The sequence below is a fragment of the Bufo gargarizans genome, chromosome 4, assembly GCF_014858855.1.
Source record: "Bufo gargarizans isolate SCDJY-AF-19 chromosome 4, ASM1485885v1, whole genome shotgun sequence".
In the NCBI taxonomy this organism is placed as follows: Eukaryota; Metazoa; Chordata; class Amphibia; order Anura; family Bufonidae; genus Bufo; species Bufo gargarizans.
This window is the reverse complement of record NC_058083.1, coordinates 203,564,644-203,582,672: the sequence shown is the minus strand read 5'-3', so window position 1 is coordinate 203,582,672 and position 18,029 is coordinate 203,564,644. Positions and strand designations below refer to the sequence as shown.

At 40.8% G+C, this 18,029-nt stretch overlaps 1 protein-coding gene across 7 annotated transcripts in view; it reads right to left on the bottom strand.

The window, feature by feature from the left end:
* The window catches only part of LOC122936356 (LIM domain containing preferred translocation partner in lipoma), a 271,804-nt gene that overhangs the window by 36,537 nt on the left and 217,238 nt on the right, over positions 1 to 18,029 (bottom strand). For all 7 annotated transcript variants that reach the window (XM_044292514.1, XM_044292513.1, XM_044292518.1 and 4 more), the window contains one exon: positions 12,623 to 12,792. In XM_044292514.1, coding sequence (XP_044148449.1) covers positions 12,623 to 12,792 — 170 coding nt within the window. The remainder of the gene's footprint in view (positions 1 to 12,622; positions 12,793 to 18,029) is intronic.

Below are 18,029 nucleotides of genomic sequence, written 5' to 3'. Positions count from 1 at the left end.
AATCTTACTTAATAAAAAAAGACAACCAAGGTCTCTCTGCCAAGCCACTAAGCTTCTGTCCTTGATCTATTACAAAATGTTAATGGCACAGGACCTGTGACTAATGATAATTTCTTCCTATGCGGAAATGAAAGCCAGTATAGCACAATAAAGGTAACACAAAATCTGCCCAAACTATGTTACTTAGGGCTCGCCAGAAAAGAAATCTGTTCTGTACCTGGATGTATAAGAGAATAAAAAGACAAAAAAAATTGTGGCCCAAAAGGGGTAAATTAAAACCAAAAGGTGACAGATTAGAGAAGGGCGACCGAGTGCTAGCAGTGCTCTTGGCACATTAAAGGGGTTGTCTCACTTCAGGTAGTGGCATTTATCATGTAGAGAAAGGTAATACAAGACACTTACTAATGTATTGCAATTGTCCATATTGCCTCCTTTGCTGGCTTCATTCCTTTTTTAATCATATTATACACTGCTCGTTTCCATGGGTTATAAGCACCCTGTAATCCAGCAGCAGTGGCTGTGCTTACACACTATAGGAAGAAGTGCTGGCCTTTCTGAGTGGCCAGGACCATGGAAGCGCACATAGGCTGGCACTTCCTATAGTGTGCAAGTACGGCCACTGCTGATAGATTGCAGGGTGGTCGTAACCATGGAAACAAGCAGTGTCTAATGTGATGGAAAAATGAATCCAGACAGCAAAGGAGGCAATATGGACAATAACAATACATTAGTAAGTGCCTTGTATTAACTTTGTCTACATAATAAATGCTTTTTGCTGAATAGACAAAACCCCTTTAATGAGCAAAATTGCGATGCAGAGTCAAGCAGAAAGTTCCAAAATCATACTGGGTTATCTGTTTTTCACAACAGCTATAATGAAATATCTATGACCACGTAAGCACCATTGGTGGGAATAGTTGCTTCTTGCATTGTACACTGCATTTTAGGGTTGCCTCACACTCATCAGATGTAAATCGGCCAAACACAATTGACTATCTGGTGTGTATGGAGGTGTCCAACCATTTGCTCCCGTAGGAGATAAGCTTTCTCCCCATTGAAAATGCATGTGTATGGGCAAGTTGGGTGGAACAGCCGATGGCTGGAAAAGCGTTGGGCAGACAGTTCTCTACAGTTTATAGCTACCTTTACATACAGAGCTAACTATGTAAAAGCAAGATGCTTTAATTGTACATGTATTTAACAGATACCAATCTAATTTGCACTGCTCTCCATCAAAGAAATGTTCAGAAACAATAGCTTTAAAGTTAAACTGTTTTAGAGATTAAGAAGGTAGCAGTTTTGCAGAGAGGAGAATACATACTGTATGCTTAGTCTGCTTATCAGTAGTGTTGAGAGAACTTCTGTTTTCAAGTTCGCCAGTACAAGGTTTGGGTTATCTAAGAATACCGTTATGGATTCCGCTACCACCGTAACTTATGGTCCGTGGTAGCAGAGTTCATAAAGGAATTCTTAGATAGTCCAAACCACAAACCACAAGTTCACTCATCAGTACTTATCAGGTTTAGATCTTTTATGGTAATGTCCTTGAGAAACTGGTATGTAGTCCTTGCAACAAGCACTCCAAGTACTGCGAGTTAAAGGGAACCTGTGATCAGCTTTATGCCGACCTCACTGAGGGCAGTACAATGTAGTGACAGACGCACTGATTTCAGTGGTGTGTCCCTCATGAGCTAAAGGTCAGTGGTTGCTGAGAACCAGCATCATAACCATTGCAGCCCAGGCCTTGAAAAGAGTCAAATCTACCTGAGAAGAGTCCTGGTTATTCCTTCTCCTGCTCTCCTCGGCCATCTGCTGATGATTGCCAGTTCTCTCCTAGAGAGAAAGGGAGAAAACTAGGTAGAAGACTGTCAGTCATGGGCAGGAGAGCAGGGGATCATGAATAACCAGGACTCTTCTCAGGTGGCCGTGACTCTTTTCCAGGCCTAGTCTGCAAGGATTGTGATGTTGGCTCTCGTTTATAAGTTAAAAGTAAGTAACCACTTACTTTTAACTTATAAATGACAGACCGCTGAAATCAACTCACCTGTCTCTACATTATACGGCCATTTGTATGGGCAGCATAAAGTTGATGACAGGTTCCCTTTAACTAAGGTGGCAAGATAAGGAAATGGCGGAACAATATATAGCTCCATTTAGGGAAACAAAACCAAAGCCATAACCACATGACAGAAAGACTACTTGTTAGGGAAACAATAAAACGTGATTTAGTGGCATTAATAAAAGACTGCAAGAACTAGCATGTTGCTATTAAAGTAATTAATAGGTCATAAAAATGGTGAAATGAAAAGTGAAGAGCACTTCCGTTCAAGCAGTTTTCTGGGTTTGTTGTGACCTTAACTTTGGCTGCCTTTCTCCTATCTCACACCAGCGCTGACCTCGCATATATAGGAACCATGATTATGTCATGACAACTATGTCATTAGCACTCTGGAGCTGATTATCTTCTCATCTGCAAAAACAATAAAGGCTTGGAGAGGGAAAAAATAAACTGTATTATCAGGCGCAGGGAACTCATTTAATCCACAGTAAACGTAATTGAAATATTTATTGGCTGTAAAGTGTGCTGGGACTTAAAATATGCTTGTATAATTCAGACAAGATTCAGAGGTTTTAATGTACTAGAGGCTGCCAAGGGGTAAGAAAAGATACCTGCAGTAAGGAAAGAAATGTCAGCCGCCGTTACAAAATAAGACCATAAAGGAACACGCCAGGCAAAACCGATATACTCCTCCGGCTAGTGCAGGGACTGAGGGGGTGGACTATGACACATTGATTCCCTTGAGGTCTTTCAATACGCGTTTCATACTTGGACTCCCTCAGGATACAAAGTGGATGTAAGAAGAGTGTCCCTTTAATAAACCGACTGTGGCCATTCCCAGTAAGAGTTTACGTGGTACAGCTATGCAAAGCAGTAACATGCCAACGGCAAAATGTGGCTGCATGATCACCATGTAAGCCGTTTTTTTAGGGGTTATCTGTACTATACTCCAGCTCGGCCAGTGTTTCAAATCCGTTGCGAAATGAAGGAGTTCCCTCTAAGATTATCTGATCATAGTAGATGTCTTGCTAGCACTTGTCCAGAGAAAGTGTCTGTATATTCTGCACAATCTGTGGTGGATTTCAATAAAAAAATTAAGAATTTTCTGTTCTTTAAAATCCACATCTACTCTGTAGATAAATCTGCTCAGCTTTTTAATGGCCAATTGTCCTCATTTCCACTGGAAAATTGTGCAATAAAAAAATGTAAATTCTTCAGCTAAAAAGTTTCCCACCATGTGAATGCCACTTATGAATTTCGGGAGAAAAAGCAAGTAAGCAAGGGTTGAACATGTGAACTTCATAAAGACATTGATATATGAAACACTCTGGGGCACAATGGGGCAGGGGTAGGGGCCACATTTTCACATTAATGGTTGAGCATTGACAAATTGTAAAAGAGTTCGCTGCTCACTGAGCAAGCACTCTATGGGGTAGATGTGGGGGAGGGTGGTAGCGAGGAGGCTCAGGAAAGAGGTAGCTAGCTGGGATAACAGTTAGAAAGCGGGGTAGAGCGAAGAGTGTCAGGGAGGCTAGCCAGGGACAGGAACAGGTAGAGTCACTTTGGGTAGAAATACATGGAGGCAAAAACAATAATAAATTACTAATAGGAGTTTACTATAAACCACCTAATATACCAGAGTCCACAGAAAATCTGCTACTAATCTAGACAGATGAGGCAGCAAATCATAATGAGGTGGTTATTGTGGGGGACTTCAACTACCCAGATATAGGCTGGGAAACTGAAACTTGTATATCTCATAAAGGAAACAGGTTCTTGGCAATAACCAAAGACAATTACCTCTCCCAACTGGTTCAGGACCCGACTAGAGGGACAGCCATACTGGACTTAGTATTAACCAATATACCATTCAAATATATCATTTAGCGCAGGGCAAGGAAGCGTTTCTACCTCAGATTTTTTTTTTGCCTTCCTCTGGATCAACTTGCAGGATAACAGGCCGAACTGGATGGACAGATGTATTTTTTTGCCTATATAAACCTATGTTATAAACTAATGTAATGGTAAATGTATTTTTTTTATATGAAGAACAGCATCATTAATAAAGATCATTATAATGAGCTGGCAGTCTTACTCCACAGAGCTGTGGTTCTTACCAAAAAGGATTTTATTTTCCATGACCAAGTGCAGTGCATTCCTTTAAATGCAGACATCTGAAGAAAATTAGATTGTGGCCCATTACACAAAGATAAGAAATCTAATAGTTTTGTTACCAATGTTCAATGGAGATGGTTGACATCTTGAACGGTGGCTTCTCTAAAGTGGCCATACACATTAGAAGTAGGTTGATGAGTGAACAGCAGTTGAATAAACGACCATCTGGTGAACAACCGCATTTACACATTTCGTCCATATTGGCCATTCTAGTTGTTCAAACTGGCATACATGTTCAATGGAACCGGGCGATGGATGAACGATCTTTCAGGGAACGTTCTTTCCAATCAAGATCTCTTATCAACAAATGAATTCTTAATCGCTCAAGGTTAAATTCCAAGTGCTGAAAAATTGTTTTTGGTAGAAATTTATCAAATTTAGGCCAATTTGTATGTTCATTGTAGAGAAAAGATACTTACCCTATGTCAGACTTCACAACATATAGAAGACTTCACACAATTGCTACAAGAGAAAAGTGGAAAACTGGCCCATGGTAACTTGTTTGCTAATTTCGCATTCCCAAGGGCTGTGGGAGACGTAAAAAAAAGTTGAATAATCTTACAAACAGCAACATTATCAGGAGCAATGGCAGGGTAACTGAGGGGGTAAGCTGTGCCCACAACAGAATGCAATGTCAGAACTTTGGGGCACTGCTTCATATTATGTATAATAAAAAAAATGCCAGCTTCTGCTCGGACCTCCAGGGCACGGATGGTGCAGGACTGCACTCCCACAGCGATAAATGTAAGCGATTTCTAGCCACCGGTAATGGTAAAATCTATTCAATTTTTTATTTTTTTTTTCAATGGTAAAATCTATTCAATTCAAGTCATAGACTATGACTAAGGGTGCTACAAGCAAGTACCCGAAACGCGTCAGAGAGATGTGAGGCCTGTCTTGTATTTACCTTTTGTAACTGCTCTTAATGGAGAAAAAATAAAATTGGAATGGATTTTACCAATACCGGTGGCTGGAAATTGCTTCATATTGAGTCCCAGAGCCCATATCAGACCTTGCAGCCCCTTCATTCTGCCATACTTGGTGCTAGCTTATTATAGTTAAAGGTAACAGTTGGAATAATGTACTTTATTTATAAAGTTGTTCTAAAGTTCAAAAGCGTACCATAGGGTTTTGACAAGGGACCACAAGCACCACAGCAAGTTTTGCTATGGTGCTTGTGGTCAATGGGTCCTCCGCACCATCACTAGTCAGATTATTTGGATCTTCCTAATATACTGGGATAATGCACATGGTGATGTCACAGTACTTGGAAAATATACACAGTGTGTCATAGTACAGGGATAATGCTCACTGTAAAGTTACAGTCCAGGGATAATGCAAAAAAATTGTCACAACAGTGGAAGAAGAGTTATGTCACATGCCAGGGATGGCACACAATAGTGGAATAATGCACACAGTAAGAGCCTCAATTGCCAACACTGTAATTCAGTCATTAAAGGAGATATTGTATATCAGCCGATGAATGGAAAAAAGATACAACAAGCATTTTTGAACACGCGACACAACATTGGTGATTTATTTGCTAAAATGCCATTTGTTATGTCGGACAAACATGAACACAAGGATTCTATAAAGTTTTATAAAAATAGAATGCGTAAGAAGGATAATGTTGGGTGTCCTGTATTGGGACTTTTTTTTATTTATTTATACAAATATTTACTTATTTTCTGTTAATTTGTTAAATAAATATTTTCTTGTACTTTACTTTTCCTGGTTCAGGCTATCTTCACCTATGGCCACTCCAGCTGTTGGAAAATTAGAACTCCCAGCAACAAACATTGCGTTTATTATAACGCTGGTAGAATCTAAAATTGGTTTCTAGGAGTTTTAATTTCCCAATGCCTGTGTGGTGCCAAAGTTAGCCTAATCTTTAATGGTGAACAATCAATAACGGGCTTTCTTATAGTCACTTATTGATTATATTCAAGCTGATTGGCACATGAACAAGCAAATGCTTGTTCATCAGTCAATCAAGTGTAAATCCACATGAACCCTTGTGGGAGTCACTGGACATGTGAATCAGCCTCATCAACAATTCAGTTACTAGAGAGCGCAAAATTTAATTTTCGCTCTTTAGCACTGATGAAGCTGTCCCATGAAGTAACGTCATTATCACAAGGGACAGGAAAGGTACATGATCCACATGAACCCTTGTGGGAGTCACGGGACATGTGAGCCTCATTAACAATTCAGTTACTAGAGAGCGCAAAATTTAATTTTCGCTCTTTAGCACTGATGAAGCTGTCACATGAAGTAACGTCATTATCACAAGGGACAGGAAAGGTACATGATCCACATGAACCCTTGTGGGAGTCACGGGACATGTGAATAGCCTCATCAAAATTCAGTACTAGAGAGCGCAAAATGTAATTTTCGCTCTTTAGCACTGATGAAGCTGTCACATGAAGTAACGTCATTATCACAAGGGACAGGAAAGGTACATGATCCACATGAACCCTTGTGGGAGTCACGGGACATGTGAATCAGCCTCATCAACAATTCAGTTACTAGAGAGCGCAAAATTTAAAAAACTTTCGCTCTTTAGCACTGATGAAGCTGTCACAAAGTATCGTCATTATCACAAAGGACAGGAAAGGGAATGAAGGACCTGCCCCCAGCCAAAGATCTCAGCAGTTCAAGCTGTGATACTCTGCCTTGCCCTGCGCAGGATCACACAGAACAAGGGATGACAATAACACACTGCTAAGCGGAAGATTCCGCCAAGCAGTGTCTTTGTTTATGGCCAGGCTTTAGCTATGTTATAGCAGTTTGACAGGCTATGGCAGGGCTACAGATGGCCCAATAATGCTGGTGATGCAACGGGACTCACTGATGGACGCACAGATTCATGTTGGCTAACAAAAAAGTAGACTAAAGGTGTTTTAAAAAAAAAAAAATATTATATGGTAAAAGATCAAATATAAAAAAAAATTAAAAAATTATAAAACATTATCCGGCAAACTCACTCACTCTGCCCCCTAAGGAACAAACATGGTTCCAAAATACACTACCTGAATGGAGGTATACACTTTCAAAGTGGGTGGACTCTTTGCGCTATACCTTTTTCTTTAAAAACGGATCCGCTAAACGGAAGCAAACCTAATGAACGGATCTGTTTAAAAGGCCCCATTTGCATCTGTTTTGCATTTTTGGAGACAGATCCGTTTTAAATGGATCCGTGAAACAAGAGTGTGAAAGTAGCCTTACAGAGCTAATTCAAATTTAAATTAGGCTGCCGAGCAACAGGGTAACAAAAAGGGGGAACAAGTCTGTAAATGGCTGGGACGCTTCCATGCAGCGTGTGTGTCAAACATGGTGGATTTTCAATAAAATAAGCATTTAAGTCCTTTTTATACAACTTTTGAAAAGCGAAGGAATGATATCTTACAGTACATGTAGTTCTCTCAGCATGTATTGCGTACAATAGGACAAATTTGCTCAAATATTCATGACTTTTTTTTTTTTTTTTAAGTTGCAGTTTAAATGTAAAGTACTCAGAAATCCTGCATAATGGTCTTAATGATACCATTGAGCAGTTTAAATTGAAATTACACAGTGCTTGAAATAACACAGTGACAGCACTTCTCATAAATTACTCTCTAAACATCACACATAAAGGGGACATTTTTATTATTTTGCCACCAAAATCTGTAAATTACAGTTTCCCTTATTATGGCCAAAACTGTGATTAAGCAGATTTTAAACTAATTAACTGACCTCATATTAAAGCACATTTTATTGTAAGCATCTGTACAGTTCCGTTCTTAAGGCTATTCATTGCAAAGTGTAGCGATAGAGCAAATACTGTATTTTATTTCAGCAAAGGGCCTTTTTACATATATTCATAATGAAATACCTTAGCACAGTACTTGGGACTACACCATTATAAGTCTCAGTAGCAAAGGCCATACTCAAGAAGGTGACAGCACCACAGGTTAATGGACAGACTTTAAAGGGACTGTCCCACAAAAAAAAATATTCTACAGTTTTTAAACCAGCAACTGGATCTGAATACGTTTGCTATTGCATGCAATTAAAAATTTTGTATAGCCACTGAGTTATTCAATCCAATGTATCTGTATAACGCCACCTACAGTTTGCTTTCTCATTTCTTTGACCTTCTCACTGAGAAGGCCGCACATGCTCAGTTTCATCCTTCAGCTGCCTTTTGAGCTTTGATAGGGAGAGCATGGACATGCCTCCTCGCCTGCGATAGGAAGAGCTAAGACACGCCCCCTGCAGCAGAAAAGACACTCCCCTGGAGCTGCCAGCTTGATATAAATCTAGCAGAGCAATGAATGGGGAGATCTCCTAGTCCCATGTCAGGTACAGGGCTGGTTCTAGCTTTGTTAGAAATAGGTTGTCATGCACTATATGATGTCTGATTTTAATTTTTTACATTAGTCATAGGATAATTATCAACCCCTTTAAACGAGGCACACTACCTGGTAAGATTTGTCATGCTGAGTAAAATGATACCTTTCTTTTTCTGTAGGTTGCACTGCAGCAGATGTCTGTTTTTATATTTAGGCAAATTAGCAATTTGGAGGTCCAAGGGGTAGGCCTGTGCAGAGTCCATGCCCCTTCTCCCCTTTGATTGACAGGCATCCAAGCACAGCAGTACACCCACTGAACAATGTGGTCATATTCCCCCTGTAGGGCCTATATGTAAATGACTGCCACTTACACAGAGTTTTGTGTCCTTGTATCTGCTCCAAGTCAGCTTAGTGACTTGGCACTTGCGCAGTGGAGCAGATGTCACTTCCGAAGCTCATATGCTCCACTGCACAAGCGCTGAGTGAATGAGCTGACTAGGAGCAATTGTGAGCAGCAGAGCTATGTGTGTCAGTCATTTACATACAGGTCATGCAGGGGAATATGAACTCACAGGCGTGCACCAAGGGCTCCGGCCAGCTCCAAATTTCTCATGTGCATAAATATACAAAAAATATATATGTCTTCTGCAGGACAACCTTCAAAATAAGAAAGGTATCACTATAATAAGCATGATCGACCCTACCAGTATGCCTGGTTCATAGGGTGATCATGCTGACAATGCTTTTTAAGGCAGCCACGGATACACCAAAAGTGGAAATGACCAAGGAAAACCTATTCCTATTATCCAGTTTGCAAAGTTTTGATCTACTCAGCCAGTAAGGAGTAGTACAGACAAAAATCAACTGATAAATATTTTCCCCCTCTCAAGATTAGACTTCTAGCGGAAACCCCAGATGCCCAGAGACTATTTGTACTACTGACCTACTACACCCCCCTAGTGATGGATGTAGGCAAACAAAATTTACCTTAAAGGGCTATTACCATCTTAGGCATTTATGACATATTCACAGCATATGACAAAACGTGGGACAAAAAAGTGACGCGAATACAGCCTAGAATGTATATTAAGTAGAAGAAATGGATCAGCACTTTTGATGCTTATAAATCTTCACTTTATTGCCATAAACAAAATACTGGAAGATGTGACGCTTTTCGGCTAAACAGACTTTCCAACAGCCACAAAGGCTGTTTAGCCAAAATGCGTCACATCAGCCATGTATTTTGTTTATGGCAATAAAGTGAAGATTTATTTGCATCAAAAAGTGAGTGCTGATCCACTTTCTACTTGGATGTATGGGCCTGCAACCCAGGATACGAGCACCAGCTTCTTCCAGAGTGCCGACTGATCATTTCTATGAAATGTATATTAAAACCCCAGGTAACACAACTATACCATGACGACTTATGGCTTAACGACAGCCTGAACTCCACTACATATGTACTACGGTATATGGGGTATAGCAATTGATTTATAAAAGGTTTTCCAGGATTTTTTTTTAAAGCAGATAAAAGGCTGCAGCGCTCACAGGAGTGCCGAGCCTTCTGAAACGGCTGATCCGCGGGGATCCCGGATGTCAGACTCCACCGATCAGATACTGATGGCCTATCCTGAGGACATCAGTATAACAATCCCAGAAAACCCCTTTAGATACATCACTTTCTCTCAACCACTTTAGTGATCCTGTACGTCAGTTTCTTGACCCAAAGCAAAGAGTAACTGAAAATTAAACCACAAGCAACATCACAGAGACCAAAAATGAATCAATTATGAGAGCAAGGGTCCATTCGAAAGCAGTTCATTCTTTACTATAGATGCTGTACCTGCAGTAAGAGTAAAGTACTAATTAAATATGTATGTTAACAGTTAAACAATACAGAAAAGCTCCAGTATCACTGGCCATTCAAAGAGCATCAGAAGATTTGCTGCTTGCTTAGAAGGAAGAAAAAAAAAAGCCTGGTCTTTGGATGCCAAACGAGGAATCACTTAACCTTGTACTCATCTTCTCATAATGCTGTCTTTGGAAACAAGACAACTGGCTGGAGTGTGCTCTTTTAATCTTTTAGAGAGAGTCTGAACTTATATCATTCATATTTTTATGTGCCAGGTACTTGAAAACCAAATGTGCAAAATGAAAATGAAAAAAAAAAAAAAGAAAGTCAAACTGAAAGTCACCAAGTGGAAGAAGCCTTCTTGCATCTGCTATTGATAACTGGTTTCAGAATGATGCTAGTTTTACTCTGAAAATCAGCCGGGTTTCAGAGGAAACAGTTCAAAAATGAGCCATGACCTGGGGGAAAAGTCATCGGGCGGGCTGCGTGCCCGGGTAGACCGATAGATCTTTCACTACAAGCAAGTAGGAAGAGACCTGTCAATCAAAGCAAGGAGGCTGCCCCTCTCTCTGTTTCAGAGCTGTAATGAGTGAGACAGTCAGGATTTCATGCCGACCGTGATTCAGGCAGCATGAACCTCCTGAACTGTTCCCTTTAAAGAGCATTTCCACCTAAAACATTAACCTCCCCATTAATGAAGTTAGAGAAATGATAGCTAAAGTTTGGTAACTATGCATGGGTGACAGCACGGAGTACAGGCATACTGTCACCTTTATCTTCTCAGACACATGACCGTAGCCAAGCTATTATCATAGAACAGATAAACCAATTCCACCAACAAGCCCCCACAAGTGAATAGAAAACTGCCAATGTCCTTGTAACCAAAATACACATTTTTACCAAACTTTGGCCAATGCCCTGATGTCTGATTTACCATTACGCTGTATGGCCATTTTCCCATTTTGGTAGGCGCACATTTGCTACGCAGATCTACGTGAATGTTAGCCTGGCTGTCATACGGAGGTGTAAATCCTCAGCTATTCCGTAGAAGCAACATGACACTCATTGTCATGGTACTGTATATTTTTTCCCATGATTGTGCTAAAAATCCACTTGGAAAATTTCCATTGCATGTGAATTTGGTTGCAGAAGCACAATTTACAGGCATGGGATGTGGATTTCAGTAAAAAAAAATCACTGAAAATCTGGCACATGGGAACATACCCTTAAGTTCTCATGCACGACTATATCTTTTGCAGCCTGCAAACTACAGATACCGTCTGAGTGCATGCCACCATTTTTTCACAGGTCTATAGAAATGTCCTATTCTCGTCCATGAAACTGACAAGAATAGGACATGTTTTATCTTTTTTGTGGGCCAGTGGAACCGACATATGGATGTGGACATTTGAGGCCAAATGGCTCTGCATCCGATCTGCAAAAAATGCGGAAACAAAAATACAGTTGTGTGCATGAGGCCTAAAGGGGATTTCTTAGAATTTGGTGGCATGGGGTCATTTGCTTGAGCTTTGGCCACATATAGGACAACAGAGGGCAGCTGAATCAGCATCTGTTACCAAAGGCAACAAGCAGACTACTGAAAGTAACCATGTACATAAACTGGAACAAGGATATGCATTAGTACATCAGTACAAGAACATGAAAGACAAGTCTTCTTACGCTTTACGAGGCTTAGCATGTTGTTGAGGCCCACGCTCAGGGCCCAATTACTTTGATGGATTTTACACTGAAATCTGACATACATTTGGTAAGGTTTGTGATATAGATTTTTAAAAAGTAGTAATTTAATTCTGTATTGTTCTCTTGAAGCCTAATCTAGTTGTGTAAAGTTCCCAAGAACTTACTTGGACTGCTGAAATAATTAAGTAAGAACCCTAAAAGGATGTGGAGCTGTCACAGTGGAGAAGCGCTGAAGGTCTTTCAATGCAAGCAGGAAATGTATGGCAACATCTGGAGCATATGCCTCTCTGCAATAAATTCACCTCGGACAATCTGAAAGCAGCAAATTCCTCTTAATGTAACTTTAGCTGAACATTCCTGTGAAGGCATTATTAGTGTTCTTAAGAAAGCAGAACATTTTTCATGTGCATTAAATTCTGATATGTTTGTGTGTTGGTAGAAAATACATGCAGTGATTGACAGCCATAGGAAAGGGAAAAAGTCAGGTATAGCACTTACTATGTAGCAGGGCTCACAAAAAGCCTTTTTGTCCACAGCGTAAAATGGCTGCCCACGTAGCTTGCTATTACAGGTCATGCAGGTGAAACACTCAACGTGAAACACCTGGTCCATAGCTGTGCATCCAGTACCTTCTCCTACAACGTTTTCCCCACAACGAGAACAGCGACCTAAAATAGAAGAGTGTCCACAAGACGTCATCAACACAGGAACATGGGCTGCGTAGTATAAAAACAAGCACGACGGCTGATATATGGCTCCTCTATGTCACATACCACTTAAAGGGAACCTAGATCGCCGCTAGCACATCCACAATACCCAGTTCCCATAGCTCTATGTGCTTTTATTGTGTCAAAAAAACGATTTGATAGATATGCAAATTAACCCGAGATGAGTCCTGTCCCTGAGATGAGTCCAGGACCACCCCCCCCCACATCCTTTGAATCTCCTCCTTGCTCCCCGACGTCACAAAGCTAAAGCACTGTAATCTCGCAATGCGCAAGCTGCTCATGCGCAGTTCGTTCCCTGAGGCTGATGCCAGCACAGGGAAGGAACACTATGCCAACACTGCGCATGCGCTAGCTCGAGCATCGCGAGATTACGGAGCTCTAGCTTTGTGACGTCGGGGAACAAGGAGGAGATTCGGAGGATGCAGGGTGGTGCTGGGCTCCTTCACGCTGGAATCATCTCAGGTTAATTTGCATATGTATTTTTTTTTTTACACAATAAAAGCACACAGAGCTATGGGGACTGGGTATTGCAGATGTGCTAGCGGCGATCTAGCAGCCCATGTCCTCAGCTCATTTGCCAAATTCCAGGTGATAGCACGCACTTAAAGGAAACCTAAGGGTGCACTAAACAGTATAATTAGTAGTGGGCAACACAAAGCGTTTCTTCTAAACAGCCTCTGGATCATCTTGCAGGATAACAGGCTGAACTAGATGGACAGCTGGCTTTTTTCAGCCTTAAAAACTATGTTAATATGTTACATTGTACACTTGTAGAAAAGATGATCACCTCACTGCTCAGATGCAATTCCAGCGCATGTGAAGGAGCCTTAGCACACTAGGATCCAAGATAAAAGGAAGCTGTACCATGTAATAGACACAGATGGATTGTAAGGCAGGAATAAAGGCTAGGTTTTATGGGCAAAGTAAGTGCTGGATCATTTTGTCTTCTATCATAACTGATTTTGACATCTGACCACACACAGAATGTGATCTATCAGACAATGGACAAGATTTATCAAAGACCAGCATTTATTCCAGTTTTTATAATATCCTAGGCTGCCAGGCGATACCAAGCACAGCCGCTATATAATGCATGGCCATGTGCTCACTAAGCTGCTTGAGAACGCTGCGGCGCTAACAGGAGTACTAGTGCCTTCTGAAACACCTGATTGGCAGGGGTCCCCCACCGATCAGATACTGATGACCTATCCTGAGGTCCTCAGTATCAAAATCCCAGAAAACCCCTTTAAGATCTCCGGAGTGTTGCTTCATCTATTGGCGCTTCTTATTTGTACGGGTGGCTGTTAAAGGCAGATTATAGTTGTGTAACAGATGTCGGCATAACACACACATCTGAAATTAGGAAAACTTTGGCTGTCTACAAACTGAGCCTAGAGATAAATTTAATTTGAGACATTTCTTTTGCTTGCGTCAATAATAATACAAGTACATGCTTAACATCACACTCCGTTATTAAGGCTTGCTAAAAGTCCTTATCTAATCAAGTCAATGTTATTTCATTACCACATAACTGCATTTACACCATTGGCCTGTTACTGGTGACATAAAAAGCTCATGATGTTCATAGCCTGGAGCACCTAAGCTTGTCCCGATTGTTCTGGATGGTGTAAGCATTAGACTATAGTAAATGCAATGCTTAAAACTCCATTGAAGAGAACAGATTTTTTAAAAAATGTAAAAAAGTGGCGAATACTGGAGCAACGTTTGTCAAAGTAATGAGGCCAATTTGTCACTTGGCAAAATAAATTGTGATATCAAGGCCAAATATAAGATATTTGCAGAAGGATCTCGTTTGAATGTGCTGTAATCCACCAACAAACTGTATGAGGCAGTGCAGGGGTTAGTAGCCTTCAAACCTAGCCCTGAATAACATCTGCATGGAGTTTGCATGTTCCTCCCACACGCCCAAGACACAAAGAAAGGCCAATGGGGACTGGGATGGATGTGAGTGACAATCTCCATACAATGCTGAAGAATATGTAAGGGCCCTATAGATGAGTCAATCATTGTCAGTTAAACATACTGTTTTAGGGCTCATGCACACGACCATAGCCCGTTTTGCAGTCCACGAATTGTGGATGCGCAAAACAAAGATACTGGTCATGTGTATTCTGCATTTTGGCCTCTACATAAAACAGACAAGAATAGTACATGTTCTATTTTTTTGTGGGTGCCATGGAACAGACATACGGATGAGACTGCCTTGAAAACTCCCTATACAAACTCAGCTGAACGGAGCATGGAGGTGCATTATACACTGTTTATTTCCAGCGGTTACGGCCACCGCTGCCGCGCGGATATGAGGTGGTCGGGACGAGTGCCTATGCACACTTCCACGGTCCCAGCCACCAGAGAGGGTGGCACCTGGATTGCAGGGGTGGCTATAATACCTGGAAATGAGCAGTGTATAATACGATTAAAAATGAATCAAACCAAAGGAGGCAATATGGACAATCACAATACATTAGTAAGCGCTTTGTATTAACTTTGTCTTCATGATAAATGCAATTTGCTGAAGTGAGACAACCCCTTCAATATTTTTTGCAGAATAACCCCTTTGAAAGGTAACACTGAAGTGCAATGACCTCATTTAACCCAAAAGGACTAACATTTAATTATCTGTAAATATTTTCTCCTCGACTTCCCCATAAAGCCTGGAAGCCTGCTAGCATGTTTAATTAAATCCCTCTATTCAATTCCTATCTGCTCCAATACAACTTTTAATATGCTAGGATCCGGCTTTCCATATTCTGACTAATATAGTTATTAGCTGACAGCTATGTGGATGCAGCAATTACCATGTTACATGGACCTAGGGCTGGGAAGATTTCATGCAAATCGCAGGCACTGCCGCTACCGATTTGCCCTTTTCCAATTACTTGATCAATGGGCCATAATAACAGAGGATAAGCTGTCGGCTCCATACTAAATGAAATGGATGAATGGGAGATAAGTATGTGAAGACAATAAATTGGCAAAGACACAGACAGCGGAAAAGAAAAAAATAAGAAGAAAAAAGGTCTGATACATAGCGCTGGAGGAGATTATTAGCATTACAAGTGATAAAACAATTTGCTTAAATGACAGAAAAGACTTCAGTTCATGAGGCTTGCGGCAGTCCGACGGATTCTTTTAGATCTACTGCATTTATAGCAACTAAACAAAATTACACTTAACCTTTGCCAATGTAACCCTTGGTTGAGGGATGAAAAGGCCATACATCTACATAATGAATCCAGTTCCTTTTCAATGTACTGTAGCAAATCCTACAAATGCAGCTTTGGGACTGTTCAGTCTGCTCCCTCCCCTATATAAAACTCATTTAGTGCTGCCATTGGGGAATAGATATGAAAGAGAGAAGTCTAAAGCTTCCAGTTGGAGTTTTCCTCCATTTAAGATCTACTCATGTTTTAGTTTAAAGTTACAGCAGCACGCAAAAATAATGGCATTCATACCTAGAAGTGTGAAATGAGCCCAAGGGGTAAAATATACAGGCATAGAGCTGTACAGCAAGGCATCATCATGGCCGCCCATGATATGGCCGTGTTATAGGGAGGGTTGTTTTCCTGCATGCCATCCAGGTTGTAGCAGTTACACCTCACTCTCCTGCTCACTTGAATAGCAGAGGGAGGTGTAATTACACTGCACCACCAAGGGTTTGCAGGTAAACACTGCCGGGGACGCAGCACTGGCATCAATACCGCAGGGCGCTCAACCAGCTGACTGACCGCCGCTGATCTGATATTGATGACTTATTCAGAGATTAGGTCATCAATATCCTGACACTGCACAATTCCTTTAAAGGGTTTCTGTCACCTGAAAAATGGCTATTAAGCTGTCTGACATTAGGGATGTGCTAATGTAAGCTGAACATAACTATATTAGTGCCTCCGTTATTGAGAAAAAATAACTTTTATAATATGCCAATTAGCCTCTAGAAGGGGGGGGGCATTGAACCTGCTCCTAGAGGCTCCATTTGCCCACCTCTTTTCACGCCCTTCTTCTCTTGATTGACAGGGCCAGGCAGCGCTGCTCTCCTCCCGCTGGCTGTGCCTGCAGTGTAAATCTCGCGGCGGCGCAGTGAAAAAGCCAGCAGCCGCCGAGCGTCCTTCCCTCACTGCGCCGGGCAAATGGAGCCTCTAGGAGCAGGTTCAACTCTCCCCCCCCTCCTAGAGGCTAATTAGCATATTATACAATTTAGGTTTTTCTCAATAAAGGCTTTAGTCATTGAGATGGCACTAATATAGTTATGTTCAGCTGACATTAGCACATCGCTAATGTCAGCCAGCTTAATACCCATTTTTTAGGTGACAGAAACCCCTTTAAGCAACAAATTCAGCTCTGCTATCATTGCAGTTCTACAGGTGTTTGCTTTCCAATGAGGGCACAAGATAGACATACATAATGTGAAATGAGTGAAGTGATTACTGAAATCAATGCGCATGCAGCTTTCATATTGCTACAAGAACATTCAGTCATTCAGAAGAGCAGTTTTAACAGAACCAAAAGTATAATTGCTACAGGATGCCTATAAAATCTTCTACAAAAACATCCAAAAAAAATGAAAAGTAAAATTTCCTTTGCAAATTCTACCCTAGCATAGATATTTGAGTAATGTTTTTTTTTAATTTAAATTATTTCTATTAACAGAAAAAAAATACAAAATTATTTTCTATACAACTTAATCTTAAACATTCTTAAATATCTTATTTTTACCCCAAAACTCCCCCCCTCCCTTGCGATGCATCTTCTATCCCCTCCGTCAACCAGGACAGCATAAGGATAGCGGTGGGGTGAAGGCATCAATACTTAAAACTTTTAACTCCCCCAAACTTTCTTCTATTTCTCCTAAATATTTCTATGTTTAAATAAGATTCTTTCATAATTCTTAATCTTATTAACCAGATTTAACCATCTATACACACTAGGAGCATTTCACGGAAACCAACCTCGCATGCTTAAAAGTCTTGCCAAAAAGAGTATCTTAATCAGAGATACTGATCACAAATAATTTGGGAAAAGTCACCCAGGATCCACTGCTATTTCCTCCCAATATTCTGTTGTAAAAAGTCAGCCCCAAGTGAATCACACCGTGGACAATTAGACGTATTTCTCAACTCTTTTTATTAAGCCATACTGGTGTGACACACACTATG